This window comes from Argentina anserina, chromosome 7 (assembly GCF_933775445.1).
Source record: "Argentina anserina chromosome 7, drPotAnse1.1, whole genome shotgun sequence".
Lineage (NCBI taxonomy): Eukaryota > Viridiplantae > Streptophyta > Magnoliopsida > Rosales > Rosaceae > Argentina > Argentina anserina.
In genome coordinates, this window is record NC_065878.1 from 16,073,651 (window position 1) to 16,094,550 (window position 20,900).

General features: G+C 37.5%; 2 protein-coding genes across 2 annotated transcripts in view; one reads left to right on the top strand and one right to left on the bottom strand.

The window, feature by feature from the left end:
• Nucleotides 1-20,900, top strand: part of LOC126801832 (exportin-2) — a 228,205-nt gene that overhangs the window by 106,024 nt on the left and 101,281 nt on the right. The window lies entirely within an intron of this gene.
• Nucleotides 2,557-3,819, bottom strand: LOC126801843 (transcription factor MYB13-like). Its single transcript, XM_050529310.1, has 2 exons — nt 3,526-3,819; nt 2,557-3,299 (listed from the first exon to the last, which is right to left on the bottom strand). Exons 1-2 carry the CDS (start codon nt 3,656-3,658, stop codon nt 2,584-2,586), a joined length of 849 nt encoding a protein of 282 aa, XP_050385267.1. The 5' UTR covers nt 3,659-3,819; the 3' UTR covers nt 2,557-2,583.

The window sequence follows — 20,900 nt, forward strand, 5'->3', positions numbered from 1 at the left end:
AAAAAAACTCTTTCCAAATTGTTTAGTGAGTTTCATGAATTCAATTGTTTGCAAATAGGTGGCGGTGCCACAAAGGAGGCAAGCAAGTGATTCTTGTTTTATGTCATATATTGAAATTATATGATCTGAGATAAAACCTATATAGTAATTTAATTGTCGCTTTCCACATCTTTGTGGAGAAGAGTCGAGGAAGGAGACATTTCATGTTGGCGGGTCATGACTCACTCATGAGAGCTTCGTTTTGGAACAGTTATGATGTAAAAATTTATGGTTCGTGCTCCGAAACACATGATATGTATTCTAAAATTTTGCGGCTGTCATTACGCATGATGTTCTAGAACACATGCTATGTATTCGGAAATTTTACCGTCGTTATTGCACGTTAGTTACTTAGTTGAGTTTAGAGTAATGAAACTAATTGTTAATCACAAGATTTCATCTGTATGACATGCTCCAAAACACCACTAACAAATTATAATAATAATAATAGCTAGCTGGTTTAGACCACACGTTGCCTTGTCATAAGCATATTCTCAATCTCTGGAATTCATTTGTCATGTGAACAAGTCCTCAACTTATCTACCCTTAACTAGAAACTCGGCCATAAGTAAATGCTAGGGAAAGTGTTGCTAACAAGTATCATACCATTACGATGTACGAGATACTGATTTAGGCAAATGCCAGATAGCGTTCAACTAATAATTCAACTGATGAAATAGGGAAAAAAAAATCAAGCATGACACTTCTCATTGTGACATGTATTTTCTACATTTATATCAGCAAAAGTACATTGTACGATAACAAGTGGAAGATTGTAAATATGTAGGGAGGGTACTTTTTTTGGAGCCCAAGTCATCAATTGACGTGTCATACTGTCAGTAACTTAGTATCATGTATTATGTTTTTAAGTTACAAGAAATAAAAGACATGTACCGTTGAAATTCTTGCAATGAAGTTCTCTCAAATGGTGGTATATATCTTCTATTAATAAAGTCATAAAAGAGATTTTATGATTAAATTTTTAAACTAAAAATGCCCACAATTTATTAATTTTTTAATTATGTCTAAATATGTTGCGCACTAAATTATAAATGTGAAAAGAATAAAAGGAGGATTTGTGAAAGAGAAAAATAAAGAGAAAATTATGATTCTTTCAAATAGATAATAACTATCAATTATTATAAAAATAACTACATAAATTACCAATTATCGATTTATTTATTTTCATTAATTTTAAATTTTGTTAAATTTTCCAACAATTTCGGATAGATAAAAAAAGTCAAATGGTAGCATACACTAGTGGCGGACCCAAGATCATGTATGAGTGGGGGCAGATTAATTATATGAACCAAAAAATACTATAAGAAGGGGAAAAAATAGTAGATTTTGAAGAAATATTGGCTAAAAAAGATGTTTTTAACTAGAAAACATGGAAGGTAAGACATTTGAGTGTGGGCATCATCACCCACGAGACTATGTAGGTCCGTCAGTGGCATACACGGAGTGTGTGTTATGAGACTAGTATATAAAAAAGAAAAAACCAAGCTGAATATGACGAAGGAAGAGAAAGCGAAGAAGTAACTTAATAATTTGATATTGAAACATTTTTTCTCAATAGATATTGTATGACCTAAATAACTCATAGAGAGATCACCGAATGTTATAACAATTAGGTTTTTATAGTTTATTTTTCTAATTTCACCTTAAATGACAGAAACACTTATATAATAATATACAATATCTTTACTTGTGTTCACTTAATATACAATATGAAATTAATCAAATTAACATGGATGATTACGTCTCATTCATGCAGACCTTATATTCTTATAATTGTCTCTTATGATAAAATTATGAACTTGTATGCATGTAGTCTTAGTAGTTAACAATCTTGCGGGTTTGAGTCTTACTTTACCTTTTTTAGAATTAAAGATGTTTGCTAATGTAAGATAGTAAGAACCGAATGACATGAGAAAGAAGTATTCACAAAAACATCTTTAGAGTACGTGAGTGTGTGTGTATGACTGGTTAACTTAATTAATTATTTCTGTCATGAAAATTTATTTTATGTACCCGGTACATAGTCTATGTGACGTACCATTTTAATGTTATTAGTCAATTGTTTACAGTGTTTGTTTCTGATTAATTACTCATATTTAAATAATATTTTTTTTATCACTACGTGCATATTTACCACAATATAAAATAATATAATTAGTTAAGTACACAAAATAATTATTCTTCTGTCGGTAGGAATTTTGTGCATGAGAATCGAGTTATTCATGAAATTTAAAAGCAAGTAAGCAACGAACTATAAGATTTGACATCTTCACGATTTGATTGTTTATAAGTTGCCGGCATGCATCATCACGGTTTCTACCCTATACATTAATAAAGCCAATTACATGATTACCACAGCTTTACGACTTATTATTGGAACATAAACACAGAACCTTGACTAGCTAGAAGCCTAGAACCAGAAGGTAAGCACGTGAAGACCTAAGATTCAATTTTAATAATACTAAACCCTTGCGCGCGAGAGAACTAGTGATAGCTTGCATCGCGTTCTTACTTATAATTTATTCAGATCAGCAGTGACTCAGCAAACGAGTCTAACTCAACTTGATAGTTCTGATCTTGATCTGACGTCTTTAAGAGGGCCTGCAGATACTCCTCGTAAATATTTTCCAAAGAATTGTCATCACCAGCCGCTGCAAGATTAGGTATTATTCGAGACTGATCACACTCGAAATCTGAGGACGACCCATCACCGACAGAGAAGACCACCTCGTCCTCCTTGAAATCAGACCAAGGAATAAGATTGTTATTATGATCCAGAACGAGATCTTGACTAGAAGATACAGTAGTGGTAGCTGTGGTTAAGCTATCGTTTCTTGGTAGGTTAACAAAGGATGTGATCCTGGTCGGTTTCGGGAGATGGACCTTAGGCTTTTCCGGCAAGCGTTTTTCAGTATTGTTCTTGTTCTTGGCTTTGTGGTTCTGCTTCTTCTTCCTCTTGTTCACCTTCGGGGCTGGAGGCTTGGATAGTTTTTGGTGCGTGTTCGGGTCAGTTCCTTCGCTCATGAGCCTTTTGCTGAGATGGGTGTTCCAGTAGTTCTTGATCTCGTTATCGGTTCGACCCGGAAGTCTACCGGCTATGAGAGACCAGCGGTTTCTGAGAAGTGCATGCAGTCGTATAATTAGGTCATCTTCGTCTGGAGTAATGTTTCCTCTCTTGATGTCTGGCCTTAGGTAGTTCATCCATCTTAGCCTGCAACTCTTCCCACACCTAAGGAGGCCTTCATGCACAAAAACACAAATTTAGAGTAGGAGACGAATAGTCTATTTAATTAGTCACTAACTTATAAGAACAAGAAACATAGTTTATCCGAGTAACGGGACGAATTTCATTTTAAGACCGGGTAGCTCCCTATTGCACAGTTCTCCGGCCCTTGGTCTAATATTATCGCCCATTCTCTATCGAAGACGAAAAAGAAATGAATCTCAAGAAATAACAATGTATACCTGCTTTTTTGGGCAAGGATCTCCAATGGCCTTCACCATGAGCTTCAATATATTTTGTGAGCAATGTGTCCTCTCTGGGAGTCCAAGGACCTCTGTGCAAACCAACCTTTGAACAACAAGGAGCCCTTCCCATATCTTTGTTGAGCTCTCTTACTTACAAATATGAAGCACCAGATCGAGAAAATAATGATCTCTCGCTCTATCGCTCTCAGTTCTTTATCTTTGAGAGTTCAATCTTCATCTCAATAAGTTAATATGAAGGAAGAGACCGATGCTCTCTGACTAGAGGCACAGAGCATTCTCAGACACGGTCCTCCTTTTTAATAGTAAGAACTTGGGAGCTAACGTACGTTAGGGCCGGAAGAATTTATAACTCGCTACAGACTTCTTCTTTTTTCCCGTTAAAAAAAATAAAGAAAATTAATAAACTGGTATATATAGTTCTATATTTATTCTCTAATAATTGGTTCCAATTTGCTTCCGATCGTTGGATCTCCCAAGAGATTTTGGAAAGAACTCACGTCTTAAGTACTAATGATTTAAACATGTTGTCAATTGTTTGAATTTTTAATTTATATAAATAAACTGAGTCCAATTTTATTAATATCAAGATGCTTACGTTATTGGCAAAATTACATAAATTTGCGCACGTAATTCAACAACCCTTCTTTGTATCTGCCCTTCTGGTCCCTGCAGACGGCGCACTCGTTTAATCATATTGTCTTCGCTTAGCTATTTCAGACTAAGACCCGGAGAATTTTCTTATTGCATTTTGGAACCATTAACGTGATGAAAAAAAGAATTAATAAAATATAAGAACCACAAAAATATTTTTTCTTATTCCGGGAGAATTACTATTCTACCCTTATATGTGTTTTAGTTTTATTAGGTTTCCTATTAGAGATAGATTCACATTTCTGTAATAGATCAAGACTCTGAATCCTACGGGATTGTGGTTATGTAATGTCTATATATAGGTCTCATTATTAACCAATAAAGTGTTACGTTCTGTTCCATTACGTTGTTATTATTCTCGTTTCGTTCCTCCTCAAACACGTTATTATGCATTTTGTTATAAGGTGTCTGAGCGACGAGCTCATCAGAAAAATTAACCCTAGCTCTGAATTTTTTTTTCTTCCAGCAACCTTCTTTTCTTAGTATCGTCGGAAAATAGAGTAGACTCCGACAAAATTGTCGTCGGAAAAACATAGTAGAAAATAGAAAATCCTAAATCGTAAATTGCTAAGGGCACCCATATTTCTTTCATGGGCACCCTTCTTCCGCCTCAGCTTCCAGCAGTCCAGCGCCGCCCAGCTTCAATGACAGAGTTCCGACCTCTAGATCAACCAGCATCGTCGACTTCATCTCCACTGTCGTTGTTCCAGACGAAGACGATTCATCGTCGCTCAATTCGGTTCCATCCACACCGGCGAGGTTAACCCAACATTGGGTGTTGTTGACTCGCGCACCTTAGCATGCGCCGACGGCGCAGCCTCAACGTTACGCCTCTGCTTTGAAACCCAGAAGTGAAGCCTCCTGGCGCTGCAACACGACCTTGACCCGGTTCTTGGGTTCGACCCAAGGCTTCACCTGATCCAACCCAGCAGCCCATTTTTTGGGCCTCTCCCTGCTAAGCCCAATATTTGTTTTTCTTCTTCTCTCCTTTTTCTTTTTTCCTATTTACTTATTTCATCGTTTTTTTTTTGCACGTTTTAGTTTTCTAACTACATTTCACGTGCCCATATAGGAAAAATGATCAATCGTCGTACCACTATTATGACAGGCATGCTAGAGATGGATGTTAATCAACGCTTTTGATGCCATCAGTATGAAGATCGACAAGGAAAAAAAATTCATCAAGCAGCTTTCATGCATGACGATTGATTTGCAGAGCAATTTAATTATATGTGGTCTATTTGGCAGACCAACAAGTATGTTTTTCTTAAAGTTGCTGCTTTTGAACATATATATATAAATTATCGGGCGCTATTAGCCTTCTTCATGTCTCATTTTTGGCCTTTCTTATAACGCCAATGAGACCAAAGAGGGATATGATTCCCTTCTTGGTAGACGTTTTTCGTGTGACGGTCCTAGGGGAGTCACATTATTATTTAAAGGGAAGAAATCGATTTCGTGTGGTTATCTGAGTACACCGTTGTTTTGGGTGCGATCATGAGAATTGCCGATATGCATCGATTATTTTGTGACCATATACATCACATCCCTTCTAATTCTGGTTACATAGTTGAATAGTTTCGATTATTCGAAACCTATACAACCCTCATTTCTTATGGATGCGTCGTCATCACGACTGTTATTTGAATGTTTAAGTTTTCTTAAACTCATGTCTATAAACGATAATCCCAAGGTCTACGTACTCATTTATTTGAGTCTGTTACTATTTACTGACTAAAGATCCCGAAAAAATAGCAAATTCTATATGACACACTTAAAGTGATTCAATAAACGTCTATCACGTTGTATTACCATAGTTGACCTTCATTCATGCTCCACATCCGAGAAACACATGTCATGTTTGGCACATGTATCTATTTATATTGAGGGAACTTTGGAGATGGCAACGTAACATTCTTCCATTCTCCAGTAAGCAATTTTTTTTCAGCCTCAGGCTAAGGCTCCGCCGGATCCGATATGCAAGATTTTTTGTTGCTACGGACTTTTGATTAGTTAATCTCTTTTGACTATGTTTTATGCTTACTATTTTTCAAGTATGATGTTGGCATTGTCATGTTTCTTGCTCGACTTTAGCTTAAGTCGTCTATTGGAATTGGAAGCTTGTTTGTGTTGTATTAAATATTGGCATATTCAATAAAATTTCTCGTATTCCTTAGATGAACTCGTGAAAATTTTATTTGCCTTAAACCTAGCATGAATGGTCAATGTTTGCAACTCACGTGGTTTTTAAATTGGCCGCTTTTGGGTTACATGAGACCCCAATAGTCGTATATTGTGAATTTAGACCTTCAAATTTGGAAAACGGATCTCGGAAAGTCAAAATTGACGTCATTTTCCCGGTTACTGTTCCGGCGTTTTGACCGCCTTCCGGCCACTTGCCGGCGTTCCTGCGCCAGCATCCGGTTCCTGCCGGCATCCCCTGTTGGACATGTAGCCCCGGCCTCCTTGCCTGCCAACTCTAGCCAGTTTTTCCGGCAATCGGCGCCGCCGGTTTCCGGTGAGTTTTCAGACGATTGTTTTGTCATTTCTCGTCATTTTTCCGGTATATTTCCCGTAGTTTTTACTGCACGTTTTCCCAGTCCAAATTTCACTTGGTTTTGAGTTATTTTGACATGGTTTTCCTGTTAATTTTCTGGTTTTCTCCAAGTCGTTTCATAGCTCAAACGATTTTATTATTATTGGTGACCACCCGCACCAATTGGATGGTTTTTACCACCAAAATTGTTTGGTGTTCAACTGCTCCAATACCATGTTTTTCCAATTTTTAAGTTGAAGAATGTAGTTCTATTGTCATGTGATACATTCGATGAGATTGCACTTTGTTTCAATCCCTCCTCTTACAATATTCTACGGTGTATTGTCTAGTTAAGTTCACCATGTCGTTGACTATTTTAATTTTATTTTGAGAATGTTCCGCCGTTAAATCGAGTGTTTTGCTAATTGTGTAACTACCCACACTGTTCTATGGCGCAGTTAGTTGTTTTACGGATCTCATGCGGAGATTGTGTTCTATATCTCTGTGCCTTGCTAAGTTTTAAAAGGCCATACATGCCAATGATGAATTTTCATGTTGATATTTGTGTTGAGAATGAAGATGAATAAATCTATCAGATTTCATTGATAGTACCATTTTCAAGCTTCGACAGTAGCTTTGTTAGTCTGCAGACATAGGCTTGCTTGCTTGCAGTAGTAGCTTTATGTAACTCAAGATTCTTTGAATCATGGGTTCGGTTTAGCTGTCTTCTCGGTTTTGACATGATCATTTTTGGTCATTTTGAACGAGATATGATGATTAGAGTTCTTTGAAATTCACATGATCATCTATTTTTCAGGTTCACGAAGCGATTGGAGGACCACCTCACCCGTGCTCCACACGGTGAGGCCGAGCATGCCCCTCTCGGCGGCCCCATGACATTTAGGCCGTCGGTGGCGGCATCCCTTCCTTCACAAGAGGTTGTGATGCCTCACGTGTTTTCTATTGCCGCCATGGAAATCTCAGATGCCCATCGCTCATTTTTCAATGCTTGTTCTCTTGATAGATTTCAAGGAAGTCTTTCATTTGTTAAGGTTCTAACCGAGAACATTCAATTCTTACAAAGTATTTAAGGTGACATTACTGGATCATGTCCAACTGAATGCAGACATTTTTCGGTATTTTTATGGTATAGGTTAAGAGCATCGACGCGTTGGTCACACGTCACTTTGCTTTCCACATTAAACGTTGCATTTGCTAAATTTTTTAGCTATGATCATCATACTAAGGGCTCACCACCCTTCCCATCCTTTCAAATCTATTTGATTGGATACTGTTGGAGAGTTCAACTCCAAGACTTTTTATGATTTTGTTTTGCATATCTACTGCGATCGTCGTTAAACATATTATTCCTCATGTTCATTCACTGCACGATCTAGCAGAGGTCAGACTTGGTTATGGGTACTAACCTGCCCGTCTTTGCATGGAGATATGTAATATTGCATGTAGCAACACTTATTCATTTCAGACCCACAACTCACCAAGCGTTTAGTGCGTATCAGATGGTTATTGGATACGATCTCAATGTTCTTTTCACTACCGCCTATTTGGTTAAGTTGTTTATGTGCCCCTATTGTAGTACTCTCAATAGGTCTACATGAAACGATTAAGTATTTTGGTTTGTTATGATTTATGAATCACCAACACTTGTCCGCTATTTCCAATCTAAAACCGTGGATCTCTATTCTGTGATATTAGCAGACTGTCACTTTGATGAGACATATTTCCCGTCGTTAGGAAGAGATATGGAATGCTCTCATTCCAGTTTTAACGCCAGAGATTGAAGTGGTGTGGCACTATGTCTCATTCAGATCCCGCACTACTCAAAGTGAGAAAAAATGCAACGCATTATCGACCTCCAAAAAGTCAAAGATTCGATGCTCAATGAATTTACTGATATTGCAAAAGTGACGAGATCGCACATAAATGTTGTGATGTGTCGGTAAGGTTGAAACTCTCAAAATATGGGAGAATTTCATATGACATGGTCTTAGCACCGTTGGCACCATCCCTGACAGTGGGAAGGAAACCGGCGATGGCACCATAGTACGTTGTGGTGTTGTCGGCGCCCGTAGTATTGCACCACAAAACAAGGGCGGCAAACGCAAAGATGGACAAGTAAGAGTCAAAGATTCGGTCTTGGCTCCTACCTAGATGAGGGGGAGACCATTATTCTCTGGAATCAAAAACCAGAAAGAAGTGAGGTGTATAGGCAAAAGTATTTCACCCATCATCAAGAGATATTCTCTAAACATGTGTATCAACTAAGTTTCTGTGGGACGCTACATACTCATTTTGTTGATGTTAGAGAAGAATAGAAATCTCTCAAATTGATCGTATAAAGCGCACACATGTGTTTAATGGATTGATCTCCCATGATTGATGATGTATTCGCTTATGCTCTTATTCCATTGTAAAGTATCACCGATGATCAACTTGACCGAAGTGGAAAGAATCAATACAGACTGAACTAGACTTGTTATATTAGTCATTGTTCGTAAGTGTAATGAGAATGATAAAGTCATGCGATATTTGCAAGACTTATGGCGCAAATATTGTCTCATTATCCTAGTATTGACTACGATGAGTTATATTCTCTCGTTATGCACATAATTATTTTTTGCTACTTGATTAGTAGTAGTGTCCATGAAAACTGATTTGCAGCATATGATAGTGGTCATAGAATATTTGTAAAGGGATCTTGACGCATATATGAGAGTTCCTGAGGGACTTTAAATGCCTCCAGATCACAGAGAGCTTATGTAATTAGATTGCGACATTCGAGAGAATGTAGTACAATCGGTTGCAAGAACTTATACCCATACGTGTTCATATGAAAACTAATTTTGGACTCTTTATTCCATCTAAGTAAAGATGATGAAGAGATTCAATGAGCTATGGATTCATACATGTAAGTGTTGTTGGGACACTATTGTTTTCATTATGATGTGATTAACTATGCGCCTATGGATCGTCATTAAACTTACACCAACACAAATCATATCCACACCAATGCCGCCAGCAGCTCCAGCAACATCAACGCACGCGTTGGTGTAGCAGTCGACAATGGTAGCGTAGAGGATGCGTACAGTTCCGTTTTGGACCAAAATCAGTCATTCATTGGTCCATTCCCCCATTCACTTGTGAAAGACACATTGAATGTGACAAATCAGAATCTGTATAGTTTCGAAAGTCAATTTCAACGAGACCTACAAGACATCTCGCTCAATGAAATATGGTCAAATTGGTACCGTTGGAAAGGTCTATGTGTCTACTTTCCAGAAACACCAACCATTTTTTCATAGCTATCATATTGACTGAGTTATGGCCGTTGTAGCAAAGTAGGACAGTTCTATCCAGAAATTTGCAAGTCCGTCAACTTCGACAGAGCACTGTGATCTGCTCCGATCGCAATAGGTTGTGAACTTTATGTCATTGGAATGCCACGGGTGTCTACTTTCCAGAACATTTTACGGTTTACTGATACCTATTGGGACGAAGAAGTTATGGTCATTTAAGTGAGTGAATGTCATTCTACCCGAGAATCTAATTTTCATTGCAAACTCTTGTTTTGAGTTTTTATGCAATCTTATTTCCTAATATCTAAGTTTGGCTAAGTATAGCATGTATGATCTAAGGATGTTGCTAGATTAATAATTGATTATTAGCCCAAGACTAATTTTGAGAAGCATGTAATGAATGTTGTATAACATATACTTCGTATTCCATGATTATGACACTAATCAAGGGGAGTTGTTTCGTAGACCTCAGGGGGAGTCTAGGTCACATGATGCTATCAAATATAGACGGTGTGTTGTGCTCTTTTTCCCTTCGATCAAGCTTTTGTTTTTATGCAAGATATTTTTGTTTTGTTTGACAAGATTTTTACCGAGGCAACGATGTGTGCAACATGTAACCTAGGCATGCGACACAAGGAGGAGTGTTCCGGGAGAATTACTATTCTACCCTTGTGTGTGTCTTAGCCTTATTAGGTTTCTTGTTAGAGATATATTAGGACTCCGAATCCTACGTGATTGTGGTTATGTAATGCCTATATATATGCCACATTATCAATCAATAAAGTGTTACGTTATGTTCCATTACGTTGTTATTATTCTCGTTTCGTTCCTCCTCAAACATTTATATAATTAATATTGTAATCTATTGAGTCGTTAAATTAATAAATATATGATTGTCTTTTTATTTAAAATTGACATATTGAAATAATTTTATAACAAACTACTAATAAGTGTCGAACAACATTTTGGTTAACAAAAAACTTACTTCTTAATTTGATAAAGCAAATTAGGACCAAAAGTTACAAATAAGAACAACATAATGACAAGCTGCTACATGTCATATGATATTTTACATTTTTTCCTCTCTTTAGCCCATTACATTTAAGAGAATTGAAAATTCATTCTCATTACCACATGTCACATATACTTGTGTACCTGCTACTGCCGACTAGAAATGTGCTACTGTCGACTGAGAGGTTATATGCTCTTGTTGGCTATGACACTAGCTGCTATTATCGACTTGGAAGCTAATCTACCTGCTATTGCCGACTTAAAAAGTGCTAATGTTGGTTGAGAATGTACGTACATGCTATTGTCGATTATGAATCGATCTACTACTATTGTGTGCGAAACTAGTTGCTACTATGGTTTTTTGTGGCTAAAATTCAAAATGTCAAAGTTTCAAAAAAAAAATTCAATATAATACTTAAATGAAAGCCCATGACATAAGGATCAACTTTATATTTTGACTCACCTTCAAATTGCCGGTGGTTTGGCAAGAAACTTTAAAATTACCGGAATAAACTAAAAAATAAGGAGAGAAAAATCTTGTAAGATATGAGTGGTAGATTGGTAAATTTCATGAAAATAGTGGTAGTTTGGACATTTTAACATTAATTATATAATCAATTTTGAGTCCACTCATTTTTTAGTCTGGGCTTTTGTCATAATTTGTATAACAGATATGGAAGATGAGTTTGTTGTTAATTCAAATGTGGTCTGATATTACTATATAATTTTCTATTTATTTAAATCAGTGACGTGGCAAAGTGACGTGGCATACTACATGAGATTAAAACAACAAATTTGAGGCACTAAAACCTTTTCTTCCGCTTTAGTTAGTTTTTTCGTTTTGGCTTAATTTCATGCACGTCTTCACATCTCGTTTTTATTATTAGAGTTTGTTATAAAAAAAAAGTCACATTTGATACATGTATTTATAAAAAAGTCAAGCAAGATTTGAAAATTATAAAAAAGTCATTCTCTTAAATTTCTTAAACCGATGCCCATTAATTTGATTAAATTTACAAAACTTGGCACTGTTATTATCAACTCTTGATCTACTACCTCAGGAGACTCCATCCTCAACTTCCTTCTCCGATCTTCTACCTTGCCGAACTCTAATTTCGCTGTTGTGAACTCGAAGACCTCGTCAGATTCCGATCTAGCCGCCACAAAGCACCACGTCGTTGCCTTCTTATCCTTCCCACATCCTCGTCGACTTTTTAAATCCCGACATCGAGTATATCCTCGCCGGAGCGTGTCAGGTGAGACAAATCAAGTAGAGGCTGCCGGTGATCTGCAGGTGGATCTGAGCAGCGATGGAGTGTGTACCTGTTTGGTGGACAAGGTGTAGTTACGATTGAAGTCGTCGATGAAACAGTCTTGGTACTGTTGCAAACTAGAGGATGAAGATGCACCGAAAGATTCTTTGTCGTCTTCGTCGACATCCGTGCCGGCAGCCTTGTCGCCATGGCTGGTGCTATCCTTGGCTTGAGGAGATCTAGTTCCAACCAGAAGAGAGGACGACGATGAGGATAGCTTGGGAGACTGATGCAGCGCCGAGACTAGATCAAAGAAGATGGTGTGGGTGCCTAGAGCAATTTTGGGTGCCCACATCAAAATTCTATGTTAATGAAGATTTTAGTTACAATGTCGCCCACAAATAGCAGTCACAGTGACTGTCACAATGGGAGTCACACCACCTATCACACTAGTCGTCACACTAGCTGTCACATAACAATGTTTGTATGATCGGTAGTGTGACATGCATATAACTAGTGTGATATGTAGTGTGGCTGAGGGTCTGACATCACATTAATGTCGATATTTGAATCGTATGAGTTGATTTGAGAAATTCAAGATCATATAACAATAGAAAAATGTTCGTTATTTCTAGTCATTTTTCTTCTTCTTCTTCTTGCCACAAGATAGTCACATAAAACAGTGTGATAACAAGTGTGACAGGTAGTGTGACAAGGGGTGTGACAAGTAGTGTGGCAGCGAGGTGGCAGCGAGGTAGTGTGATAACGAGTGTGACAGGTAGTGTGACAAGGGGTGTGACAGTTAATGTGATAGGTTGTGTGACAGTGGGTATGACATGTAGAGAGAAATGTCTAAATAAGTAAAATTATGTTAAAATTCAAAAGATATTGGTATGAGTATGCTCAAAGTGAAGAGAATAATAAAAATTATGGAGTCTTGAGCTCCGGTTTCATCGGAATTGCTTGGGGCACCACTTTGGACGGCGGCAGCCCCTTACGAAGGTTGTTACACCTTGTATGGTGATCAGTTCATAGTGGGTATGATATCAAATGAAAGAGGGAAAAGTGATCTTTCTAACAGTACCAACCACAGTCAAATTCATCACCAGATGACAAAGTTATGGCTGAAATTAGAAAAGAAGGAAAAATATGAAGAAGATCAATAAGAATTGTGTAAAAAGGGCAAAATAGTCATGAAAATATTTAAAAGTGACTATTTTCTAATTTCTAGTCAATTGAGATGACTTTTTATAATTCAGAAATAAGTTGTGAAATTTTTATAATTTATAATGAGAAATGATACTTTTTATAATTTTTTCTTATCATTATTAATCGTTAATATTATTTTTTTTCCTTGATAGAAAGAGGTATCATCTAGTAATGTTATTGAGATGTAAGATTATACGTGTAATGTCTCATGCAGGATAATATTAGAAAGAGTCACTACCGAAGTCTATTAGCACTGGTCAGGTTACTTGCATTCGAGCGTTAGCGTTGGGGGGATTGCATTCGGTTAGGACGTATTTATAAGGGATTGCATTCGGTCAGGACATATTTAGAATGCTGAATACTAGTTTGAGCTACCGATTACCTGATGTAGCGATAAGCATGCAAATCGATTTATGCATGGATTAAAAAATTGGTTGCTATGAGATCAACAAATATATCTACTATTCAGTAACGATCGAACTAAGTATGTATTTATAGCATAACTTGATACTTCTCATCTCGATCCGCATGTCATCTTCAGAAGCGCCTACATGTATTCCTCATGAACATTTTCCTAAGTGCAATCCATTACCAGCTGACACGTATGTCAGGTATTATCTCGAGACTGGTGAAGATTATGAACATGAATATTGCAGACGGCTCCACCCTCTTTGAAATTATCAGACCCGTGAAGATTATGAATATGATCCGGAACTTGATTATGGCATGGCTTGAAGATCGAGATAGCAGTATTAGGCTATTAGTTGTACGTCAAAGCTTTTGTTAATTTCGCGGTAGGCTAACTGTGGAAGCTTTTCGGGCACTACACGAATTAATTTCGGTTTTATAGTTCGGCTTCTTCCCGGATGCCGGGGCTGGGTAGTATTCTGTGCGTTTTTGGGTGAAGTCCTTGCTCAGGAGTCTTTCGCTGAGATGGATGTTCCAGTGCAGTTCTTTTATCGATATCTCATTACCGGTTCGACCAGGAAGCCTATCGGCGATCATAAGAGACCAGCGGTTACCGAGAATGCAATCGATCAGATAATTAGGGCTTCCTCATTTGGGGTTATGTTTCCTATCTTGACATCTGGCCTCATCCATCTTAGCCTGCAACTCTATTGCCACACCTAAGAAAGCCTTCATGCAAATTCAAAACAAAAGACGGAAGGCTCCCAATAACAAAAAAGCGGGGGGATTCGATCGGCAAAGGCCCTGGCGGCAACACCAAAGACACGACCACCATCTCCGATGGCCAAGGCAGCAGCAAAACGATTCAAATTAAAAAAATTTGTAGGAGAATTACCCTTTGTAATTTTCCGGTGGAGAAAGTATTATATATACCCGCCACATATCACACGTGGAGTACCTCTTTAATGTTATTTGTCAAATTTTTATTGTGATTGTTTCTGATTGGTTCTTATATGTAAATAAACTTTTGTCATTTTCACCGCGTGCATGTTAATTATACCATGATGTAATATGATTAGCTGGGTACACCACGTGTCAGTGTCACGTGGTGTGGCGGGTACACAGAATAATTACTCTCTTCCGGTGTATCTTATCCTAATTAGTATATGTTAGTCTAGATAAGGAATGATATGTAATCCCTTATTCAACGAGATACTCAATGTAATGCCTATATATAAAGCCTCTTTATCAATGAATAAAGATGATGTTTTTTCCTATTATGATGTGTATTACAGTTTTTGTAACACGTCATCAGCACGTAGTTCTAACCCTGAGTTCCTAAGTTTAGAACCCTGAATTATGAAAAAATCCATTATGCGATGAAAAATTCGACAGAAGATGGAAAATCTTTGCAACAAAATTCCTTCTGTCATGAAGAATTTGACAGAAGAAGATGAAAAACCCTGAGAAATTTCTTTATGCTGAAAAAAATAGCAAAAAAGACGAACAAAAAAAAACTAGCAAATTGGATCTTCAACCGGGCACCCAGATTACTTTTTTGGGCACCCCATCATTTCCTCTATTCTACCATCATCGGGTTTCTTCCTCTAGCATTAGAAGCTCCCATGCCGCGTCTTCTTCTCAACGTCGCCGCCTCCGCAGGCTCGACCTCGAAGCTCACTGAGCCTCCGTGTGCTGCTGCCTCAGCTCCAAGACGTGGATCGCTCGACCTGGTCCCTGATGACGTCTGTTTTTCAGATGATAGTGACCCGTGCATTGAAGTTTCGACGACCGCTCATGCACGTCAAGAACCCAGCTCCAAACCCAAGCCCATATTCCGGCGCAAGCGACGCCTTGTCGCCGAATTTTGTGAACGAGCTTCAACTCGAATTGAACGGCCCGACCCGACTTGGTTAACATGTTTTCTTACCTCTCAGTAAATTGGGAATTTGGGGCATGGTAATTTTGCCCCAGGTAAAAGGTGTTTTTACCACCACAGTTCCAATCATTTTATTTTAATATTACTGTTTTTATTTTTGTGATGAATTTAAACTGAACATGTGTTTTCATTTTGGTGAAATTTATCACATGGCGATACGAAATCGAATGGCGAGAGTTATTTCACGACGTATATTCGTGGAATCAAGCATGATCATGGAATCAAGTAAGGGCAACTTATACTTTGTTTATTTGGCAAACAACCAAGTTTGCTTTATTTAACATTTTGCTTTCATGCAAATTTAAATTCTTCTGAATTCTGTCTTTCATCGCGGACTTTGAAACCTCCTTTTCCTTTTCATTTTCAACCTGATTCTTTCGCTTCTCGGGTGGTATATAGGTATATGATTCCCCTTTTACCGAGTTTTAGGAGCGGCTGGGAGTGCCGAGGTTACCATCCGTAGCCTTTGTGTGTAGCTACAAGTTTGAAAAAAATTGGGACAAACATTAGTTTGCGACGGAACTATCGCTTATACCACCAGTTTGTAATTGAAATTGTCACGGTTTATTGAACTGAGTTACCATACTATGAGACTTGACCTCCAGTTCAGTACTTAGAAGTTGTATCGTATTGATACTAATAAATATTTCCTCTTGTTGACCGCAATATGCGCATGAAATTTGGCATTTTCTTGTTGGATGTGTATATGCACCTAGTCCGGATTAATTTTCTTTAGTGTAACATCGTTTCATTGACATAAATAATATGGTCAAAATATACAAGAGCGAGATATGAGAAGATCTTGAAACAAGACATTCATTATATGGAAGAACATGAGAATATCTTCTAACTATTACGGATTTTAAAACAATTATACATTACAGTTATAAAAAGAAAATAATGAAGCATAAATGCTTCGGTTAATAGTTTGAATGACTATAAATCCATTTATTCCCAAGTTTATGTGACTTATGTTACTTAGTCAATACATTTTTAATTGGTTCATAGTTAAGATCTCAATACAATTATTCGCTATAAAATTCTCATGTAGTTCAAGTAAACGAACATACGAGAATGTCTCGATGCATTTATGGTTTCATTACCAAAAGTAATATGTTAATGTAATGTAACGCATTACATACTACATGACACCAATGTTCTAAAAATCACCGCCTAGGCGCCCAGTGACCCCTAGCCGCCGCAATTTTGGGCTAAACGGCGGTGTTAGGCGGCTGGCCGATTTTTGCCCGCTTAGGTGGCTGGGCGGAGCCTAGGCGGATCTTGGGCGGATCCTAGGCGGCTAGGCTTTTTTTTTTAAGTTCTGAATTTTGAGTTTGATTCGGATACAGAAGAAGTACTTGAATGATGTGGAGAAAAAGAATTTGATGAGCTCCGAGGGATTAGGCTTGCAAGAATGCATTCCTGTTGTTTGAATTGTTTTTCTTATTTTCCAAAGGGTTAGTGAATTGTGTTTCTTATTATTGATTTTCCTAAGTTCATTGTTGTTGAATTGTATTTATTTTTTTTCCTAAGAGGCTAAGATCATTAGATCAATATTGTTGAACATTTCTAAGGATTAAGAGCATATGTATTTTTAGTATTCTAGACATTAATTTCATGCATTATATTCTGATTTTAATTATATTTATATAATTATTTGTTATTAAAAATTTAAAATATATACAAAAATACAAATCCGATTAATCCTCTGGGCGCTGGTTTTCAGCTGTCCGCCCGATTAACGACTAGCGATTTGTAGAACATTGCATGACACTACCTACATAAACCCACGGTTTTAATTGTGGCATAAGTCAGGTTTACACGATCTTTGTGTGGCGCAATGCACACTTATATGATATTTGAGGTTGTTATTATACATTTGTTTCGATTCTCCATAATCTTTTGTGTAATCGGTCATCATTTATTGATTTTGATCAAGCCATGAGTGTTCGCTCTCGGCTTTATTTAAAACCGACAATACTTGTTGTAGCATATTCATGTCTCGTTGGAATGATGAAGCCCTTATTGATGTCTTGTTATGATATGTTTCCACCTTGTTTTGGTGATGATTTGTAGTGTTACATGCCATGCAATGCACTTTATATCCCACCGTTTCTAAAATATGGTGTGTTTTTCACAAAGTTCGAATTGAACTAACGCTCGTACAAGATTAGGGGAGTGACAAACTATAACAGGTTTGCGAGTTACGGCCTTGATAGTATGGGCAAGATGTTCCGTTCACCGCCCGATTTTACCTCTAATGAAATCAAAAATTTGGTGAGCCCTTGTCTCAGCCCATAGGCATCCTGCAAGGCCTCCTTGCAGCCCCTAGCAAGCCCCCCCCCCCCCCCACAACCCCCTGCGAGGCCCCCTACATCCCCTCCACAGCTTCCCCCGCACAGCGTCCTCATGAACTCTTAGCCTTTTTTTGCTCTATTTTTATGCCAATAACCCTTTTTGGGTATGCCTAGGCAACATCGATCCTTTTATTTGGGTCTATAGTGTATGTACATGATATTTGCATGTCAAAATCACTTGTGAATGACGTTTTTGGGTCTAAAACCCTTAAGTAACGTTAAGCGGCCATTTGAGACTATATCAGTGCACTTACCGAGCTTTATATTTTGATATTTATATGTCTTGACCTCAGACTACTTGTCTCTATATTTTTGTTTTATGAATATGTTCAAGAGACTTTGAGTGCATAGGTAGAAGAACTTAAAACTATTAATGGATTTAGTTTTTAATCCCTTGTAACTATGAAGAGAACAATGTCTTATGGCGTTATGATTCAAGTCACATGCTTTTATGTATCAAGAAATCAATTGAACCCATGAAATGGTTTTTGTCAGAGTAGTTGTCTACGTTGATGAATTCACAATGATACTATGCATAAAACTTTGTGAGACGATAAGCTACTTGGAGACAATCTTTATGCCAACATTATTTAACACCTACAAACTCATTGTGAAAGAGTTCTTATGTATCACTTCTAACGATGTAGCGCATCTCATGAATCAAAATAGTGTGAATTGTATTATTTCACGATACTATGATTCAGAATAATGAATCAATGACTCGTTTAGGCTATTCTTTTGAGCAAAGAAGTTAAACGAATCAATAAAATTCCTCCAAAGTAATGGAGATGTAATCTATGCATTAATAAGTGCATAAGCCTCTCTATGATCCTTCATTAACTATGCTCAATCTTTAAGCATATTATTTAGCAAAATTTAGGAGTGACATACACCCTCCTACGCTAAAGAGAATGTGACATAAGATGGAAGCTGAAATTGGCTTATCATGATTCACTTTGAGCATAAAATATATTATGGTGATACATATATCATGGTTAAAATAAAATCATAACACTTAGATGTTATGGAGCACCTAAAACAATGACAAAAGTTGAAAAGCCTAAAATTTCAGGATTTACAGATTGCGGACTTCTCATTGTGAGGACCGGTTCACCTACTTTTAGGTAGGATATTGAGGTGCTACTTGTGGCCACTGATTTTTAGCATCTAAGGCTACCTACTCAAAAAATTGGAGGCCATTCGGAAACCTGGAACATGGTGAATCGCTTGACACAAGTGGTGACTGACCTTGGGCACGTATTCCGTCCGGTTCGGTCCTTTTCCGACCGGTTCCGATAATGAGACCGGTGGCATTAGATTTCTAACACCCACCTTTACTTACTCCTAAACTTTCGTAGCATTCGGGGTTCGGGAAATCAATGAACCATTAAAGGAAGTGTAAAACATAAGTTTGGTATTGGTTGTTAATGTGCCTAGTCTTCCAACGAACCAATTTTTTCGAACCATAAGCTACGGCTTATAGCATGTCTTGTTTTACGGTATCCATCTATACCACCATCATTGACATTATGGTAGTAACGATTCGCATGTTAATGTTTCAAGTCTAACAATATGCATGTTTGCTAACAGATTATGTTAACGGTCTATCGTCCACATATGTTATGTGTCAAATTGCGCCTTCACAAGCGCATAATGATGGGTTATTTGATGTTGAATTTTGTCTTCGAATAAGACATGAACTTCCATCTATGTCCGTATATAAAGACCTTAACAGACGATCTCGTTTAGTCACTTTTGATGAGTCAATTTCCGAGTCATTAGGAGGAGAGAAGAACAAGTTTGTTCAAACTAAACTACTTGGTTTTGTTATGGTTTGTCCTATTGTGCCTCATCATGTTCCTAATAGTCCTACAAATATAAGTGACGAGAATAGAGATACATGCTGCAACTATGCCTGTAAGGATTCATGTCCGACAAATGGACATGTAGGCACTATTTGTTGGTGACGTGGTGACTCCACATATGTAGTAGTGGGTGTCACTAGGCCGTGGCTCTTACGAAAGTGTAGAGAGACCACTTTGTTCGATAGTGCTTCCTACTTGCAAGTTATGGAATAACTTAATCTATGATCAATGATACTCTCTCGTATGTGTTCTTGGATAATGATTATCATTGGGGGACGCCTCAATGTTAATACTAATCCAAATGAGAGATTTTGAAGAATGACGATATTGAATGAGTTTGATGTTGAACCATACATACTCTGTTGAAGCAAAATTTCAACATTGTAGATTGGCCTACATATAAAGTGCTATCCAGCAAGAATTGATGGTGATGATCGACCTACGTCACTGCCACAGCCTCCTGGAAAGCCGTAGGATCCAATTTTAACAAAGAGATAGGTCATTGTATAGGTAATGCCAACACTGCACATGTAAACCTAACTGATGGTTTGTTCTCATAATACCTTGTCAGTTAGGTGTTTTCCAAAACAACTGAATTTGCAGCTTGTGGTCACATATCATCTCTATTGGGACTAAGTTAAGAGATGTAGATAAAGATCCTAAATGGATTGGTTTTAACCTAATTCAAGTACCTCTAGACCATGGAGCGTGATAACTTGATTAAGGTAAGGATATTAAAATGAAGTGTGATGGACTCTTAATGAACTAAGAGTCAAATGCTGCAATTTCGAAGCTCCTTGCTTAA

Bases quoted from the DNA above. Each gene is read 5' to 3' on its own strand.
- LOC126801843 (XM_050529310.1), bottom strand. From the start codon at position 3,658: ATGGGAAGGGCTCCTTGTTGTTCAAAGGTTGGTTTGCACAGAGGTCCT. The intron at 3,300-3,525 runs GTATACATTGTT...TTGTGCATGAAG, and splicing joins ATCCTTGCCCAAAAAAGCAG to GCCTCCTTAGGTGTGGGAAG.